This window comes from Mustelus asterias, chromosome 5 (assembly GCF_964213995.1).
Source record: "Mustelus asterias chromosome 5, sMusAst1.hap1.1, whole genome shotgun sequence".
Classification (NCBI taxonomy): Eukaryota; Metazoa; Chordata; class Chondrichthyes; order Carcharhiniformes; family Triakidae; genus Mustelus; species Mustelus asterias.
This window is the reverse complement of record NC_135805.1, coordinates 50,828,952-50,846,858: the sequence shown is the minus strand read 5'-3', so window position 1 is coordinate 50,846,858 and position 17,907 is coordinate 50,828,952. Positions and strand designations below refer to the sequence as shown.

At 42.8% G+C, this 17,907-nt stretch overlaps 1 protein-coding gene across 1 annotated transcript in view; it reads right to left on the bottom strand.

Moving 5' to 3' along the window:
- LOC144493525 (uncharacterized) overlaps positions 1 to 17,907 on the bottom strand; it is a 49,474-nt gene that overhangs the window by 22,754 nt on the left and 8,813 nt on the right. The window contains exons 2-7 of the mRNA XM_078212575.1: positions 16,614 to 16,733; positions 11,464 to 11,583; positions 9,385 to 9,504; positions 7,736 to 7,858; positions 5,879 to 5,961; positions 596 to 721 (exon numbers count right to left, since the gene is read on the bottom strand). Of these exons, the coding sequence (XP_078068701.1) occupies positions 596 to 721; positions 5,879 to 5,961; positions 7,736 to 7,858; positions 9,385 to 9,504; positions 11,464 to 11,583; positions 16,614 to 16,733 (692 nt within the window). The remainder of the gene's footprint in view (positions 1 to 595; positions 722 to 5,878; positions 5,962 to 7,735; positions 7,859 to 9,384; positions 9,505 to 11,463; positions 11,584 to 16,613; positions 16,734 to 17,907) is intronic.

Sequence of the window (17,907 nt, the reverse complement as noted above, 5' to 3'; positions counted from 1 at the left end):
ATTCAGTTGGAGTCTGATTGTGTTGAATTAAGGGATCCATGAGCATTTTAGAAGTATATTGCAAATAGAGTAAAATAAGCCAACGTTGAAGTTTGGAAGCAATTTAATGAGATTTATAATAGTAGCCAAGTTGTAATGATGGGGGACTTCATTTCCTAAATGAGGTAAAAGCTTATGATCGAAATTGGGTGCCAGGTGTGGATGTGATTGGAATCTCCTACATTACCAGAACCTCAAATAGTCTGCATTCACTGATTGGTAAAAATTTACACATTAATAGTGCCCACTTGGATAAGATATCAGAGGGTGCTTTACAAGTGGAACTATAGTGCTGCAAAAAGCCAGTAATTTAGGAAAGGTGGGGAGCAAAAAACATTCTCAACAATTTAATTTAATGTCTTATCAGAAAGTCATGTGTGTGAATATAGCGCAGAGAAGACATTTTCCACAGTTTTACAAGAATTCGAATTCGTGTCAGAATATCAAAGGAAACGCTACTGTCCTTATCTTTTGCTATTGGCTTGACGTAGCTCACAATCATTTCATTTTTTTATTGTCACAATCATAAGAATAACGGATTGCTCAGAAATCTTACCTTTACCACAGAGGAAGACATAAGAGACAGTAGCATTTTGAGGAGGATGCCATCACCTATTTGAAGCATGTTTGGATGGTGACGTGGATTGGATGCGATGTTCGTCAATGCAGAACAACTGTAATACTTTGGGTGAAAAGAACAGACAGCTAAAATAGTGTAACAGGATCTCATAGATTAACAGATTGCAGTTTGTACGTAACCTTAGCTTCTTGTGAGGCTTTGAGAAGGCAGACATGAACACAGCAGCAACTTACCTACTTTACCTTATAGTTGAGTATGACACTCTGGGGAGCAATATAAAGAGAGGAACATACTTGAATGGGGCAAAATATGCATATTAAATATATACTAAAGTATTACATTTAAATGTAACATTTGATAACATCTGAACAAACTATTGTTATTACAGTTACAATAGTTTACTTTTACTCAAACAAGCTTTACTGGTTTCACATACACTCTTTGCATTTCTTACTGAAGGTGGGGTTTAAGTCTGTAACTGTATATACCATCTAAGTTCATAAAGTTAATTTATTAGTGTCACAAGTAAGGCTTACATTAACATTGCAATGAAGTTACTGTGAAAATTCGCCACAGTCCGGCACCTGTTCGGGTCAATGCACCTAGCCAGCACGTCTTTCAGACTGTGGGGGGAAACCGGAGCACCCAGAGGAAACCCATGCTGACACGGGGAGAATGTGCAGACTCCACACAAACAATGACCCAAGCCGGGAATCGAGCCTGGGTCCCTGACGCTGTGAAGCAGCAGTGCTAACCACTGTGCCACCGTGCTGCCCCAAATCATGTTTTCATATTGAAGCTTCACTCATGACATGGCGCTTATTGTAAATCAGATATTGTGGTTTCTGATCAAACATGAGCAAGGAAATATCCTGGTGATTACCACCCACTGCCCTCTAGAATAACTAATATTCTTCCACGTCGACCACTAAGAGTAATGAAGACACAGAAAGAACTCCGGGTTGGCCATTTCAATCTCCTACATCGAGTGCCTTAGTAATGCCACCACTGACCGAGCTGGCCGAATCTTGAAGAACATAGATGCCAGCTAGAACTTGCAGCAGATGGCAAGAGAACTACCAGGAGGGAATAATCTATTTAACCCCCATCTCACTAATTTACCCGTTGCAACTGCAATTGTCCAGGCCAAAATTGGTAGAGTCAGTCTGCACAAGCTACAGGGTGTACTGCAGCAAGTTGGTGTAACACCTCCTAAACCTGCAGTCTCCATTATCTAGAATGACAAGAGCAACATGTACAAAGGAACACATCACCTCTCTCTTCCTCTCCAAGGCACACCCCACCTTGAGCTGAAGATATATTGTCATTTTTTCATTACCACTGGGTCAGAATCCAAAAGCTCTCTACTTAACAGCACTTGCAGCTGTTCAAGAAGAAACCTCATCACATTCTTAAAAGCAACTAGGGATTGGCAATAAATGCCAATTTTGCCAACAGCGTCCAGATCCTGAAGAATTATTATTTCTAATCAGTATCTTTCTGGATGCTTGTTGAAGCAATCAGTTCCTTATCAGAGCTCTGACGAAGGGTCTTCTGGACTCGAAACGTTGGCTCTATTCTCTCCCCACAGATGCTGTCAGGCCTGCTGAGATTTTCCAGCATTTTCTGTTTTTGTTTCAGATTCCAGCATCTACAGTATTTTACTTTTATCTTTAATTTCTTTCTCCATCCTCCCTGAGGGTCCTGTTTTCTCAACTCTATTCCTACCAAACTGTTATCCGCTCAACTTCCCTTCCCCACACTAGCCAATATTGAAAATTGTTCTCTCTAACGCATTGCCGGCTCTGATTCAAATCTGCCATTATCAGCCCTCTTCTCAAGAGACCTACCTTTGACCTTTCCATTCTTGCAATCTATTGCTTCATCTCCAACCTCCCTTTGCTTGATTGTGCTGTCACCTCCCAAATCCATGTCCACTTTTCCTGTAACTGCATTCTTGAACCACTGCTATCTGGTTTCCAGAGCAGTGAAACTACTATCATTAAAGTCACCAATGACATCTGATGTGGACATGGTGCGCCACATATCCTCATCTTTCTTTTGGTAGCCTTTAACACAGTTGTCCATTCAATCTATCTCCAACGCCTCTCCTCTGCTTTCCAGCTGAGTGACACTTCCCTTACCTCACAGCCATAGCCTGAGAATCTCCTGCAATGGTTACTCTTCCTACAATGCACCATTACCCCTGGACTCCCCAACAATGATCCTTGGCCTCATCCTGTTTGTCATCTACGTGCTGTCCCTTAGCAAAATCATCTAAAGATACATTTTCAAATTTTACATGTACACTGACTTGTTAAAATTCTTTCATGTGATGTGGATGAACCTGGAAAGGCCAACTTTTGTTGCCCATCCCTTATTACCCTTGAGAAACTGGTGGTGAGCCACCATTCAGGTGGGGGCTATAAAATAAATGGCAGAACCATCGGGAGCATAGACACACACAGATTTGGGAGTACAAGTCCACAGATCCTTAAAAGTGGCAGCACAAGTGGGAAAGGTGGTGAAGAAAGCATATGGCATGCTTGCCTTATTCAGCCGGGACATCAAGAATAAAAGTTGGCAAATTATGTTACAGTTGTATAAAACGTTGGTTAGGCCACATTTGGAATACTGTGTCTAATTCTGGTCACCACACTACCAGAAGGACGTAGAGGCTTTAGAGGGAGTACAGAAAAGGTTTACCAGGATGTTGCCTGATATGGAGGGTATTAACTATGAGAGATTGAATAAACTGGGATTGTTCTCCCTGGAAAGAGGCTGAGAAGTGATAGAGGTTTATAAAATTATGAGGGGTATAGATAAGGTGAACAGTTGGAAGTTTTTCCCAGGGCAGAAATGGCAATTACAAGGAGGCACAAGTTCAATGCAAGGGGGGAAAGGTTCAGTGGAGATGTGCGGGGGAAGTTTTTTACACAGAGGATGGTGGGGGCCTGGAATACACTGCCAAGTGAGGAGGTTGAGGCAGATGCGTTAGCGACATTTAAGACGTATCTGGATAGACACATAAACAGGCAGGGAATAGAGGGATACAGGTGGTTGGCCTAGATAGGACAACATGATTGGCGCAGGCTTGGTGGGCCGTAGGGCCTGTTCCTGTGCTGTACTGCTGTTTGTTCTTGAACCTCTGCAGTCCAAACAGTAACAACATCCAAATCTATCTCACCTCCACTTTCTTGACCCCTGCCCTTTTCCTAATTTGTCACACTGCTTTTCCGACATCCAGTTTCATATGAGCCAAAATTTCCTCCAATTAATCATAGGGAAGACCAAAACCATTAACTTCAGCCTCGGCTGCAAACTCCTTTTCCTAGCTAGCGATTCCACCCCACTGCAGTCTCAGACTCAACCTGACTGTTCACAACTTTGGCATTCTATCTGACCTGGAGCTGAACTTCCAGCCTCACGTGACAGCCTATATGTGACTCCAGAGCCACAGCAATGGGGTTGACTCTCAACTGCCCTCTGACATAGCCTAGCAGGCCACTCAGTTCAAGGGCAATAAATGCTGGCCAGCCAGCGGCACCCATATCCCACGAATGAATAAAAAAAAGTGCTCTCCATCCCAAAGATCCTTTACTTCCACCTCCAAAATATTACTCTCTCTGCCGAAATCCTCAGCTATGATTTTCCTACGTCAAGACTTGACTATACCAATGCTCTCCTAGCTGGCTCCTGGTCCAGCAATGCCTCAATTTAAAAATTCTTATCCTTCTGCTCATATGTTCCTTAGAATGGGATAGAGGCACAAAGGGATCTAGGGGTACAGATACAAAAATTAAGTAGCAAAAGAGGTAAAAAAAAACCCATAAACTGCCAGATTTCATTTCAAGATGTACAGTTATGGTCTCCAACTTGTAAAAAGAAGGAAGTACAAAAGTAGTTAATGCCAGAATGGAGAAGGTACAACTATCAGGAAAGACCAAACTGCATTTAAGAGAATGTTACATAAACACCTAAGGGAGTAAGGGTATGATGATGGGGTTAGATGAAGAGTAAAAGGAGGCTCTTGTGGAGCATAAACATGTTACGGACCTTTTGGACTGAATGATGTGTTTCTGTGCTGCAAATATTATGTAAATGTTGTTGTCTCCATCCAAATCTGTCTCCTGAGTTTCACTGCAGCCTGGTTTCTCATTCTTAAAACAATCATACTGCTTCTCCGGAAGCTCCTGCACAAGGATGTTTAGATCCAAATTTCTGAACGCAGTTTCCCTCAAACAACTGACCAGCTTTCTGTTTGCCACATAAGCCTAACCCAGCACAGCTGGATTAAAAACATTTCTGTGTTTCATGTTAATGGGAAGCCGGTTAGTTGTTTATCAAATGCGAACTTGTGCTTCATAAAAGATATGCCGTTTTTCGCTCCTTTATACCAACTACACTGAAATGATTTGTAGACCTTAAACCCAACACCAGGAAAAGAAAATACACTCCTGCGATCCCAGATCATCCACTGCAACTTAAAGTTTTTAAATTCAACATGGTCCAGAGTATTACTTCACCCACAACATCAAATCGACTGGTATTCAGAATTTTTTTAGTTGTATGCTAATAAGACATAACTACAATGATATGAAATTCAATATGTTATTTTTCCCAGCGTGTTCAGTGGCCTGACCTGGGACAATAATACCAGGTATTTAATTTTTGGGAACAATGCAACAGATTGCAGAAGCTATCAGTGAAAGCTATCACCATCCTTAATGATGGATTTTGAAGTGAACTGTAGGGATTTGATAAAAGAGAAAATAAAGAATTTCATGTTAGGAGCAAGTCCTACAGTATCTCTGAATCAGACCAGCAGAGAAGGCTGATCTTGTGTGATCGTGATTTTCTAAAAAGAATTTACAAAATTCAACTCATCAGAAAATCTGTCATCACTAAAATAGACAGTTTCCACCTCTTGCCTGAAACAACAGCATAAACGCATAGTTGCTTTTCATGAGCGATGGCCATGTTTTTGGCCATCACCAAGTAAAGAAATTTGGAGATTGCGAGCTTGTAGAAACTTCCTGGCAGCATTGTGGAAGACTGACTCCTATTTAAATATTCATTGCTTGGGATGTTAGTGGCACCCTATTTGGGAGAATTGCTTTAAAGATCTTCCACGATAATTGCAGGTTTAAACACTGGATATTCACACCGCTTTTTCATTTCTTTATAACACATCTTGTTGCCTTTTCTCTTATTTAAATACTTGAGATGTTAAATGAGAGCATTGCTGACTATTTTTACCTGGACCTCAGAGTCAGGAGATTGTAATTGAAGGATCAGGACAGGCAGAGCTCCTTCTTTACATAGCAAAAGTTGAATCTTATCTTGAAAAGAAAATGTAAAAGTATAAAAAAGCAGTTATTGGGAATGAACATTTAATAGTTTCAAATTCAAAGTCATAAAGCAAATTTTACCGGCACGTCCGCCTGAAGTTCATACGATCTCACCCGAGGCCAACGGAGAATACTGTTCTCCGAGCCTCGTCCGCCCCCCGGAATCGGGGCGGGTGTGCCGGTGAAATTCCAGGCATAGATTCCACTCTCAGATTTTCAATTTGAATACAAAAACTATCTACCAGCAGACAGAGAAATAACTTTTCCCCAGTCTGATAGGTTGTGGTATGCTGATCATACCACAACAGATGATCAAGCTTTCCGGCTAAATTTCCAAATCATTCTTGCAATGATTTTTATACTTTTCTTTCCAAGGTGGGGAGGATGTTTCATTGGCAAGATCATATTGTTCTATCAAAATCCACCTTAAGCTACAAATGTCCAATGAATCATTTTATTCTTTCTTTGTAATAAAATATTAGCGATTGCACATTTGTTCTAAACTTCCTTCATTCATTTTTCATCCTTATGGATGCTTCAAATATCTTCAAGTTATTAATCAGTACATACACCAGCAGCCTCTCTTTATTGGTCACTCACACATTTCAAAATCACAAGATAATTAGACAATCAAAGTCCCTCAAATTACTGATTTCTCATAAGTTGTTGCTTTAGAATTAAATACAGAGTTTATTTTTTATTCTTTTGTGGGATGTGGATGTTGCTGGCTCGACCATCATTTGTTGCCCATCCCTAATTGTCAAGAAGGCGAATGGAATGTTGGCCTTTATCGCGAGGGGGATAGAATATAAAAGCAGGGAGGTCTTGCTGCAACTGTACAAGGCACTGGTGAGGCCGCAACTGGAGTACTGTGTGCAGTTTTGGTCCCCTTATTTGCGAAAGGATATATTGGCCTTGGAGGGAGTGCAGAGAAGGTTCACCAGGTTGATACCGGAGATGGGGGGTGTAGCTTATGAGGAGAGATTAAACAGATTGGGTCTGTACTCGTTGGAGTTTAGAAGGATGAGGGGTGATCTTATAGAGACATATAAGATAATGAAGGGGCTGGATAGGGTAGAGGTGGAGAGATTCTTTCCACTTAGAAGGGAAACCAGAACTAGAGGGCACAGCCTCAAAATAAGGGGGGGCCGATTCAGAACAGAGTTGAGGGGGAACTTCTTCTCTCAGAGGGTAGTGAATCTCTGGAATTCTCTGCCCATTGAAGTGGTGGAGGCTTCCTCGTTGAATATGTTTAAATCACGGGTAGATAGTTTTCTGATCGATAAGGGAATTAGGGGATATGGGGAGCAGGCGGGTAAGTGGAACTGATTCGCTTCAGATCAGCCATGATCTTGTTGAATGGCGGGGCAGGCTCGAAGGGCCAGATGGCCTACTCCTGCTCCTATTTCTTATGTTCTTATGTTCTTCTGTTTAAGACCCTCTTTAAAGGTACCTATCTGATCAAGTTTTATTCACCTTCCTCTATTAAGGAACTTGGGACATTTTTATGTAAAGAGAACTATATAAAAATGTAAGTTAATGCTGGTTAGAAAGAAATGACAAAAACTGAAATAGGAAGGGAGTAGGTGCTATGATCTGCATGCTGATAAGTTGGTTTCTTTTTCAGTTTACTGTCGAGTTCAGATTTGATTATCTCAGTAAATCCAAGAATGCTATACTTGCGTACACTTTAAGGAAGGAGCATTATAGGAAGATGAATGCCACAGCTAACCACTGTTAAAGCAAAACTCTTCACTCCATTTACCTGATCTTGTAAGGTTGAGGATGGCGCCTACTGCATTTTGTTGTACTCTGGGATCATATGACTTTGCAAGACCCAACAGAGGTTTAATTCCCCCTTCAGCGACAATAGCTTCTCTGTTTAAAACTGAAGAACAAATGGCAAAGAAGAACAACAGTAAGTAAATTAATTAAAAATAAGCTAATGAACATAACTTCATAGAATCTTTACAGTACAGAAAGAGGCCCTTCAGCCCATCGAGTCTGCACCGACCACAATCCCACCCAGGCCCTACCCCAATATCCCTACGCATTTTACCCACTAATCCCTCTAACCTACGCATCTCAGGACACTAAGGAGCAATTTTAGCATGGCCAATCAACCTAACCCGCACATCTTTGGACTGTGGGAGGAAACCGGAGCACCCGGAGGATTACCCTCCAAACCACTCAACCACCCCCTGAACCTGACAAGCCCCGAGCTGACTGACTACCCTCCCGACATCTGACTAAGCCCTTTGACCTATACCCCTCGCGACCCAACCTGACTAACACCTCAACCCGGTTGGCTATGCCCATGTCTCAATTACCTACTCACCCCTATCATACACCCACTTACTCAGCTCACCTACCTATCCATTCACTCACTCACTCACTCACTAGTATTCAGACTGGACCTCTAAACTTGCCATACAAGGCAAGGGGAGGGTGCGTGTGCATGTGTGTGTGAGTATTGTGGGGAAAAAGTGTCCTGTTGTATCTGACTCTACTCCGCTCCAAGAGTTCCCTGCGGAAAGTTAGCAAGCAGTAGCAATTGACTATCATTGCTACTACGTGGAAGATCAAGGCCAAAATGTCCTGTTGGTTGCAATTATTATAGTTGTGTTTTTTAAAGGTCTCTGTTCACAAATTGATGCAATTTGTCTGGAGTTAGGAGAAGGAATTGGACCTGTAATTTAAATTGAAGTTGCTACAACTAATTTTACTATTATATTTTAAGTGTCTGTAATATACGGCACGGTGGCACAGTGGTTAGCACAGCTACCTTACAGCTCCAGGGACCCGGGTTCAATTCCAGCCTCAGGTCACTGGCGCTGTGAGGCAGCAATGCTAACCATTCTCCCCGTGTCGTTGTGGGTCTCCTCCGGGTGTTCAGGTTCAGGTCCAAGTGTGCAGGTTAGATGGATTGGCCATGCTAAATTGCCCCTTAGTGTCAGGGGGACTAGTTAGGGTAAAATGCATGGGGTTATGGGGATAGGGCCTTAGTGGGATTGTGGTCAGTGCAGAATCAATGGGCTGAATGGCTTCCTTCTGCACTGTAGATTTCTATGAAAAAAAAATTGTTAGAGGAGAAATTATCAATGGATTGAAAGGTATAGCTGTAGTCCGCTTCAATCATGGAAAATGTACCAGATCAATTATCAAAACTCAAAATGTTGAGTGAAGGGTTGCATGCCCCAGACCCGCTAAAAACAAGAATGCATCTTTGTCTTCAGCATCAGAGACACAGCAGAGTTGTACACCAGGAGTGCATATTAAGAACTTGGGCATCCCTCTATCACCATTTTCAATCCAGTAAGTCTCGTAAGAAGCAGTAAAAATAAATGTTTGAACTGAATAATTCAAGCACCTACGAAAGCACCATTTAATAGTTTTACCATTCTGTAAACGTACCTGACGTAGCTAAGGTTGCCACACACGCACAGGAGTTGCACTGTACGGTGGCATCTCCAGAACCAAGCAGCTCCAGTATGGGCTCCAAGAGTCCAATCTGTACCACTGTCTCTTTGTTCACTGTGGAAGTAACAGACGAAGGAAGGTGATGGAGATTACATTGCAGGAATTTACTTCCTCCAAAAGTTAGAACAGTCTTGCACAAAGATAGAAAAGCATTTCATATTATTGGAATGAACAAGCTTAGCGAGCAGTGCTTAAATTGAAAACCAGCAACAGTGTTGTATTTGCATATATATAAATATTCAGTTACATATTGCAGCCTCACAGGTAAATTAAACACTGGAGAAAAAATTAAACAGAACAAATTGTGCCTCACCCAACTCTTTAGGTACGAGGCAGCGATACTTGGGAGGATATTCAATCTAATTAGAAACCCATGCACCTGTTGTCTTTGTCACCTGTGCTATGATTGATGAAAGGTCACCAAGTGGAGACAACCTAGTTGCTTTCTTTTCATTTGTGTCGCTCTATATTTCTGGGCACAATACAGGAAAAAGGCATGGGAAACAATGGAATCATAGAATCCCGACAGTGCAGACGGAAGCCTTTTGGCCCATCGAGTCTGCACCAACTCTCCAAAACAGCATCATACCCAAGGTAATCTACCTAGCCTACACATCTTGGGACACTAAGGGGCAATTTGCCATGGCCAATCCATCTAACCTGCATATCTTTGGACTGTGGGAGGAAACCGGAGCACCCGGAGGAATCCCATGCAGACACGGGGAAAACATGCAAACTCCACACAGTCACCCGAGGCCCGAAACGAACCCGGGTCCCTGGCACTGTGAGGTAGCAGTGCTAGCCACTGCCACTGCCTGTGATGCTGAAGCTGAAATGAACCCATTTGAACTCAGCACAGTTTTGATTACAGGTCAAACAAAGCTGCTCCATTGTTCTTCAGCAAAGTATTAATATTTAAATTCTATGCAAAGTTCAAGTGACATTGTTGTGGCTTATGTCCAGGTTTTCCTGGGTTTTTGCTGGTTCCAAGCCAGGTGCAGAGTGTCTCAGTTAGACTCTTTGTTCCATTTCATAACAAAATCTATGAAACAATCGCTTGTTAGCACAAAACCTGAATGTTGTTGAAAAGAGAGACACATAGCTGAAGCTTTTCATCTTGCACTCATCAGGACAAATGATGAATGACAACAAATGAACATATAAATTAAAAATAAGAGTAGGCCACACAACTCCTCAAGCCTGCACTGCCATTCAATAATGATCATGGCTGATCTGATTGCAACTGCAAATGCACAGTCACATCTACCCCTGATAACCTTTCACCCATTGTATATCAAAAATCTATCCAATTCTGCCTTAAGTATGTTTAAAGACTCTGCTTCCATCACCTTTTGAGGAAGAGCATTCCAAAGACTCACGACCCTCAGGGAAAAAAAATTGTGCATCTTGAGTGGGTGACCCTTTATTTTTAAACAGTGACCTCTAATCTCCCACAAGGGCAGCACGGTAGCACAGTGGTTAGCACTGCTGCTTCACAGCTCCAGGGTCCCGGGTTCGATTCCCGGCTTGGGTCACTGTCTGTGTGGAGTTTGCACATTCTCCTCGTGTCTGCGTGGGTTTCCTCCGGGTGCTCCGGTTTCCTCCCACAGTCCAAAATGTGCGGATTAGATTGATTGGCCATGCTAAAATTGCCCCTTAGTGTCCTGAGATGCGTAGGTTAGAGGGATTAGTGGGTAAATATGTAGGGATATGGGGGTAGGGCCTGGGTGGGATTGTGGTCGGTGCAGACTCGATGGGCCAGATGGCCTCTTTCTGCACTGTAGGGTTTATTTGATTTGATTTGAAGAGGAAACATTCTTTCCACATCCTGCTAAGTCGCCTCAGGATCTTACATGTTTCAATCAAGTTGTCTCTTACTCTTCTAAACTCCAGTGGATACAAGGTTAGCCTGTCCGACCTTTCTTCAGAGGACAACCTGCCCATTCCAGGTATTAGTCTAGCAAACTTTCTCTGAACTGCTTCCAACACATTTTCCAGCATTGTCCTACTCACCATTACCCTCCACTAAGAGATTGACCAGTGATAGAGATGCGTTCCTCTGCACGTCTAAATCGTTGGACTGTAGCAAGGCACAATATGGCTCCAGGTATTTTTCAGGCATTTCACTCTTCACTGGAAAAAGTAATAGGCTAATTAATAACAATCCACCCTAATAATGATCAGTTTTTGCCTGACCAGATTGTTATGATTGATCTGATAAGGGGCACTTATGTTGGCAGTTCATTTGGTGGGTGGTTCCTGGCACATACACACCCACAGGAGATATGTGGAGCATGAGGAGGACTGGAGTGCGTGATCCACATGCGGCTGCCAATGGTTTGTAACAGTGGTGGTGGCTGAGAGCAAAAACAGTGGACAGCAAGGGGAAGGCCCAACAACCAAGTTCCACTGGCTGCAGAAACTGTTTCTAGGAGGGAAGGAATGCGATTGATGGGAGAGTTGGGATGGGTATAGCATGAGAGGGATGGCACAGAAAAGACAGAATGGCATGGGATGTGGCTAGCATTGGAGGAGGGGTGGCATGGGAGGGGTGGATGAGATGATAGAATTGGTAGTGTGGCAAAACTACACAGGGTAATAATTTAACACAACATATCATTCAAAAGCTAGTCTTTGTGCAAAAAATGAAAATTCACTACATTTGAAATGAAAACATTTTAGAAAAGCTGTAAAATAAATCAAAGGAATACATCAGCAATGATTCTATAAACGGAGAAGATGATAAGTCTATACCCTCCTGAGGTTTTACACAGTCTAACTCTGATGGGCGTGCCACAGCACAAGCAGGTAGGGGCAGTTATGATGATGACACAAAATCTGAATCCTAAACAAGAATTTTGTCATGGAACAAGACTGGTAGTTAGGAAGCTGTTTCTTCAGTGATAGATGCTGAAATCATACTGAGCAGATTTCAAGGGTTGAGAGCTTCAAGTTTTTAGGTGTCCAGATCATCAACAACCTGCCCTGGTCCCCCCATGCCGACACTATAGTTAAGAAAGCCCAACAACGCCTCTCCTTTCTCAGAAGACCGAGGAAATTTGGCATGTCAGCTACGATTCTCACCAACTTTTACAGATGCACCATAGAAAGCATTCATTCTGGTTGTATCACAGCTTGGTATGGCTCCTGCTCTGCCCAAGACCGCAAGAAACTACAAAAGGTCGTGAATGTAGCCCAACCCATCACGCAAACCAGCCTCCCATCCATTGACTCTGTCTACACTTCCCGCTGCCTTGACAAAGTAGCCAGCATAATTAAGGACCCCACGCACCCTGGACATTCTCTCTTCCACCTTCTTCTGTCGGGAAAAAGATGCAAAAGTCTGAGGCCACGTACCAACCAACTCAAAAACAACTTCTTCCCTGCTGCTGTCAGATTTTTGAATGGACCTACCTCGCATTAAGTTGATCTTTCTCTACACCCTAGCTATGACTGTAACACTACATTCTGCACTGTCTCATTTCCTTCTCTATGAATGGTATGCTTTGTCTATATAGCGCGCAAGAAACAATACTTTCCACTGTATGTTAATACATGACAATAATAAATCAAATCAAAAGAATCCTACAGTGCAGAGGAAGGTCATTCGGCCCATCAAGTCTGCACTGACCACAATCCCACCCAGGCCCTATCTTCATAACCCCATGCATTTACTTTAGCTAGTCCCCCTGACACTAAGGGCCAATTTAGCATGGATAATCCACCTAACCAGCACATCTTTGGAGTATGGGAGGAAACCGGAGTACCCTGAGGAAGTCCACTCAGACACAGGGAGAATGCGTAAACTCCACACAGAGAGGCTGGAATCGAACCCAGGTCCCTGGCCCTGTGAGGCAGCAGTGCTAACCACTTGAATGTTTATTCCTTGAATAATAATGAGCCCATCAGATGTGAATCAGCCTTTTCCACTCAGCAGAAAACAGTTCTCAATTGGACTTTGATATTATATGATTATAAAAAGATCAGAATGTTTGTATTTATTTTCCTAGGCTGATTACTACACATGGGCAGCTTTATGTAGTTTTTTTCCAGCATGAGAAATTCTGCTTCCACTAAAGGCTTTGATAACTAGAAATCCTGTGTTTAAACATGTCCTGTTCCGATAAAGACACGAATTTGACTGCAAGTGTTCACTGGGTCTCTGCTAGTTAAATTTAAATGCTACTCAATACACAAAGTTTGGAAAGATTTAATCTTGTTCCTAACAAAGTTTTCCCTATATTAGTTCTATGCCTGTAATCTCATTCAGAGAAAGCACGAGAATAGAAGATAGAAGCAATGTACCGTTTGATGAATGTAATAGAAATTAGTGTTCGTTTAGTCCAGAGTTTCCAAAGTTGCACCCCAATCTCCTCCTCCCAATCAGATTGCACTGATATGGTGTCATAAAATGGCCTGAGTTTCTGCATCTAGGATCATCAGCGCATGTACGCAACCACAGATTGACTTTTCTGTTTTAATATCCTTCCTCAGAATTGTTTTTGGTTCCGAAATGAAGCATTGTTAACTTATTTGGTTTTATCAATGTCCTGCATTTTGAAGTAAAGCAAGGATGCTCACCGCTGACCTTAGAAAAAGCTGTCCACACAAATCCAACAATCTCTGTTGTACGATTATCCCCTTTCCTGATAGCAGTTCATATTTGCCATCAATTCAAGCTAAAATCATGGGAAACCACCATGTCCTGCCATCAGGGAATTTTCCAAGACCATCAGCATTTTCATAGAATCCCTGCAATGCTGAAGGAGACCACTCGGTCCATTGAGTCTGCATCGACTCTCCTACAGAGCATCCTACCCAGGCCCTATCCCTGTAACCCCACGTATTAACCCCGCTAATCCCCCCCGACCTACACATCTTGGGACACTAAGGAGCAATTTGGCATGGTCAATCCACCTGCACATCTTTGGACCGTGGGAGGAAACCCATGCAGACAGTCACCCAAGGCCGGAATCGAATCTGTGCCATCACGACAATGGTGAGCTGACCCCTTGCCATGTGGGAGGCTACCAGCTAAATGTAGGTGGCCTTAGGGAGTCCTTTTTTTTTTATTCGTTCATGGGATGTGGGCATCGCTGCCTGGACCAGCATTTATTGCCCATCTCTGAGGATAGTTAAGAGTCAATCACATTGCTGAGGGTCTGGAGTCACATGTAGGCCAGACCAGGTAAGAACAGCAGATTTCCCTCCCTCAGGGACATTAGTGAACCAGATGGGTTTTTTGTTATGACAATAGACATAGGTTTTGTGGTCATTATTGGACTTTTAATTCCAGATTTTTATTGAATTCAAATTTCACCATTTGCTGAGGTGGGATTCGAACCCGGGTCCCCAGAGCATTACCCTGGGTCTCTGGATTACTAGTCCAGCGACAATACTACTACTCCACTGCTATACAGGGGACGGATCTTGCCTCCATCACTGGCTCTTTCTTCTTTTTTTTTACAGCCTACCCACCGAATACAGGTAAGAATGTAGAAGAGTCATACAGACTCGAAATATTAACTCTGCTTCTCTCTCCACAGATGCTGCCAGACCTTCTGACTTTAACCAGCATTTTCTATTATTATTTACAGGCTGTTTCATTTTCAGTTCCTTTAAATATAAATCAGGTTTTGATGTTGGTAGCTCTGAGGGTGTCCTTTCTGCCGCTGCTTCTGTTGGTCAAAGCCCTAGGTTTTTGTCCCTGGGTCAGGTTCACCGAGGTGGGAGATCTCCTGACTTGGTGAACCCAACCTTTAAAAATGTCTGTCAGCAGGTGGAATTTTTGGGTTGGGAGAGGCGGGCTAAAACAGGAGTCGCAGAAGGTGACACTGGAATGAACCTCACAACATTTAAGAAGCATTTAGATGAGCGCTTGAAACACCATTGCATACAAGGCTAAAGACCAAGTGCTGGAAAATGGAATCAGAATAGATGGGTGCTTGACAGTTGGCACAGACACGATGGGCAGAAGGGCCTCTTTCTGTGCTGTGAAGCTCTCTGTGAATCTGCATATATAAGTGAATAATGAAAACATCCCCCAGCCCTCACACACACTCATCCCACCACATACTTGTTATGCCCCATTCATGCCAACCCATGCCCCCCCACATACCCCTCTGCCAACTTAAATCCCATGACCTCTCACAGTCTTATGCCAACTTAGCGACCTTCCACCCACACCTCATGGCCCATCACAGCCTTCTGTCAACTTAGTGCCCCTCCACCTACCCCCATTCCCTCCAATGTCAACTTAGTGGCAACTGGTGCCAACCCCAGCCCCCTCACCACCCTTTGCCTCTATCTCTCCATGCCAATTCAACTAGCATCCTTGGTCTGTTCTTTGACAGCTTTGACACTTCCTGGATAACTTTGACAGATTTGACAGGTGGATAGGTCCTTAATATTTTCTTGACAGCTGAGCATTTCCTGAGCTGCTGGACAATTCCTGGACTGCTGGGAAGCTCTTTACAACTAAACACTTGCAACAAATTTGTGCGCAAAATCGGCATAATCATGTTCACATTTAACAATCCCGAAGGGTGCGTTACATCTCCCACAGGTTTCCCAGGATCCTCTCTAAAGGGGTACCCAGGTGATCTAAATGCACCCACCAAGTTCAAAGCTGTTCTATTCTGCACATTCTGGATTCCACACTCCTGTTCTTCCAAAACCTCACTTCAGTGGAGGCAGCTGGTAGTGTAAATGGCCTCTGCAAATTGCTCACATGCAAACCCCGGCACAACTCCAGGCACAAGGATGAGAACTGCTAGTTTCATTGGCCAGACTTAGAACCTTTGGCCGTTTCTGGGATTTTCGCGATGACGTGGAATCTCTCTGCTTTGGCAAGTGAATCTGGGCCCAGTGCTACAATTGGTTTGAGATATCTTCTTCAAACCATTTCAGAAATGTTGTCATCCTATATTTCTACTGCCCTTTAAATTGGTCACATCCCTTTAAATTTCCCTGACACCATTTTCTGCTCTCATCATCTTTCCACCATCCTAATCTCTGTCGGAAGCTGTGCAGAAAACTAAGTGCAGATATTAGTCAAACTACTTCTAACCAGTTGGCTATAAACCGTTGTAATGACATAAAGTCTAGCTAATATGTCCTTAGTAAGATATCTTATAAAAGCATTAATAAAACACCATACTCACACTGCTCGCTGACGTGCAAATAATAAAGCGCGGCTGATTGCTGTAGGCTTGGGTTTTCAGAAGCTGCTAATGTCTGCAAGACCTCCAAGCACTCTGTGTCAGTCACTTTACTTTCTGAAGCTGTCGAGAAAAACAAGACAGATTGGCTATTTTACAGGTGAGTCAATGGGATTACAATCATAGAAAAGTTCTGGCACAGAAAGAGGCCATTCAAACCATTGTGTCTGCACCAACTAAACACAAGCAGAAAAAAGATACAAGCCAGTTATATTAATCCCACTTTCCAGCACCTGGTCCAGAACCTTGCAGGTTAGAGCACTTCAGGTGCAGATCCAGGCATCTTCCCTGCCTCAACCATCACTTCGGGTAGTGAAATGCAGATGTCCACCACACTCTGGGTGAAAAACATTTTCTTCAAGTCCCCTTTAATTTTTCTACCAATCACCTTAAACCTATGCCCCCTGGTAATTCACCCTTCAGCTAAGGGAAACAGGGCTTTCCTATCTGCCCTGTCCAAAGTTCTCAGGTTTTGGAAGCACTAAATCCTGGCTTTTGAAACAGCCTATTTAAGTCATAATTGATTTTTAATGAATTATTATTTTCCCTTTGTTTGGAGTGAGCTCAGCACCACATTTACTTTAACTCCGGAAGTAACAAAATCTTTTCAAAAGGCCACATTTAATAAACATGTCCAACAGCCAGGAGAACCTTTAGATTCCTTAGTTAATGAGCTATACAGAATGGTAGAAGGTGACCTGAAATAGAACTACTCAGGGATAGAGTGGTTGAGTTTTGCTGAAAAATGACATTTTGTCAAATCTTTTCGTCTTGCACTCCTCAGGACAATCGCAAGAATACAATGTCAGGGGAAACAACATTTTATACAGTACAAGAAGAGACAGCTGATTGGTTGGCAAGTGGATCCTGATTGATAGACACATCCAACGCCGGCATCTCCACATCATGATAGACACATCGCCATGGAGAATGCACCAATTAATGGAGAATGACAGTTAACTGCCAAACATTGTTTGAAAATATAAACCAGACAACTTGACTCTGGTCAGGGCATTGTCCTGAGGAATGAACCAATGAATCATGTATTTTGTTTAGCTGAAACAGCTGCAATGTTCTTTCTGTCTGCAAATAACAGGGCCTTATGTATTAAAATATATAGTTTCCAGTACATGCAAATATGCCACACTGAGCCCAACTGAGGATCTTAAATCAGTGTAATTTTTAGCACACTGAGGATTGTTTAGCAAATGTTGTCCAATCACAGCATCACATCCAA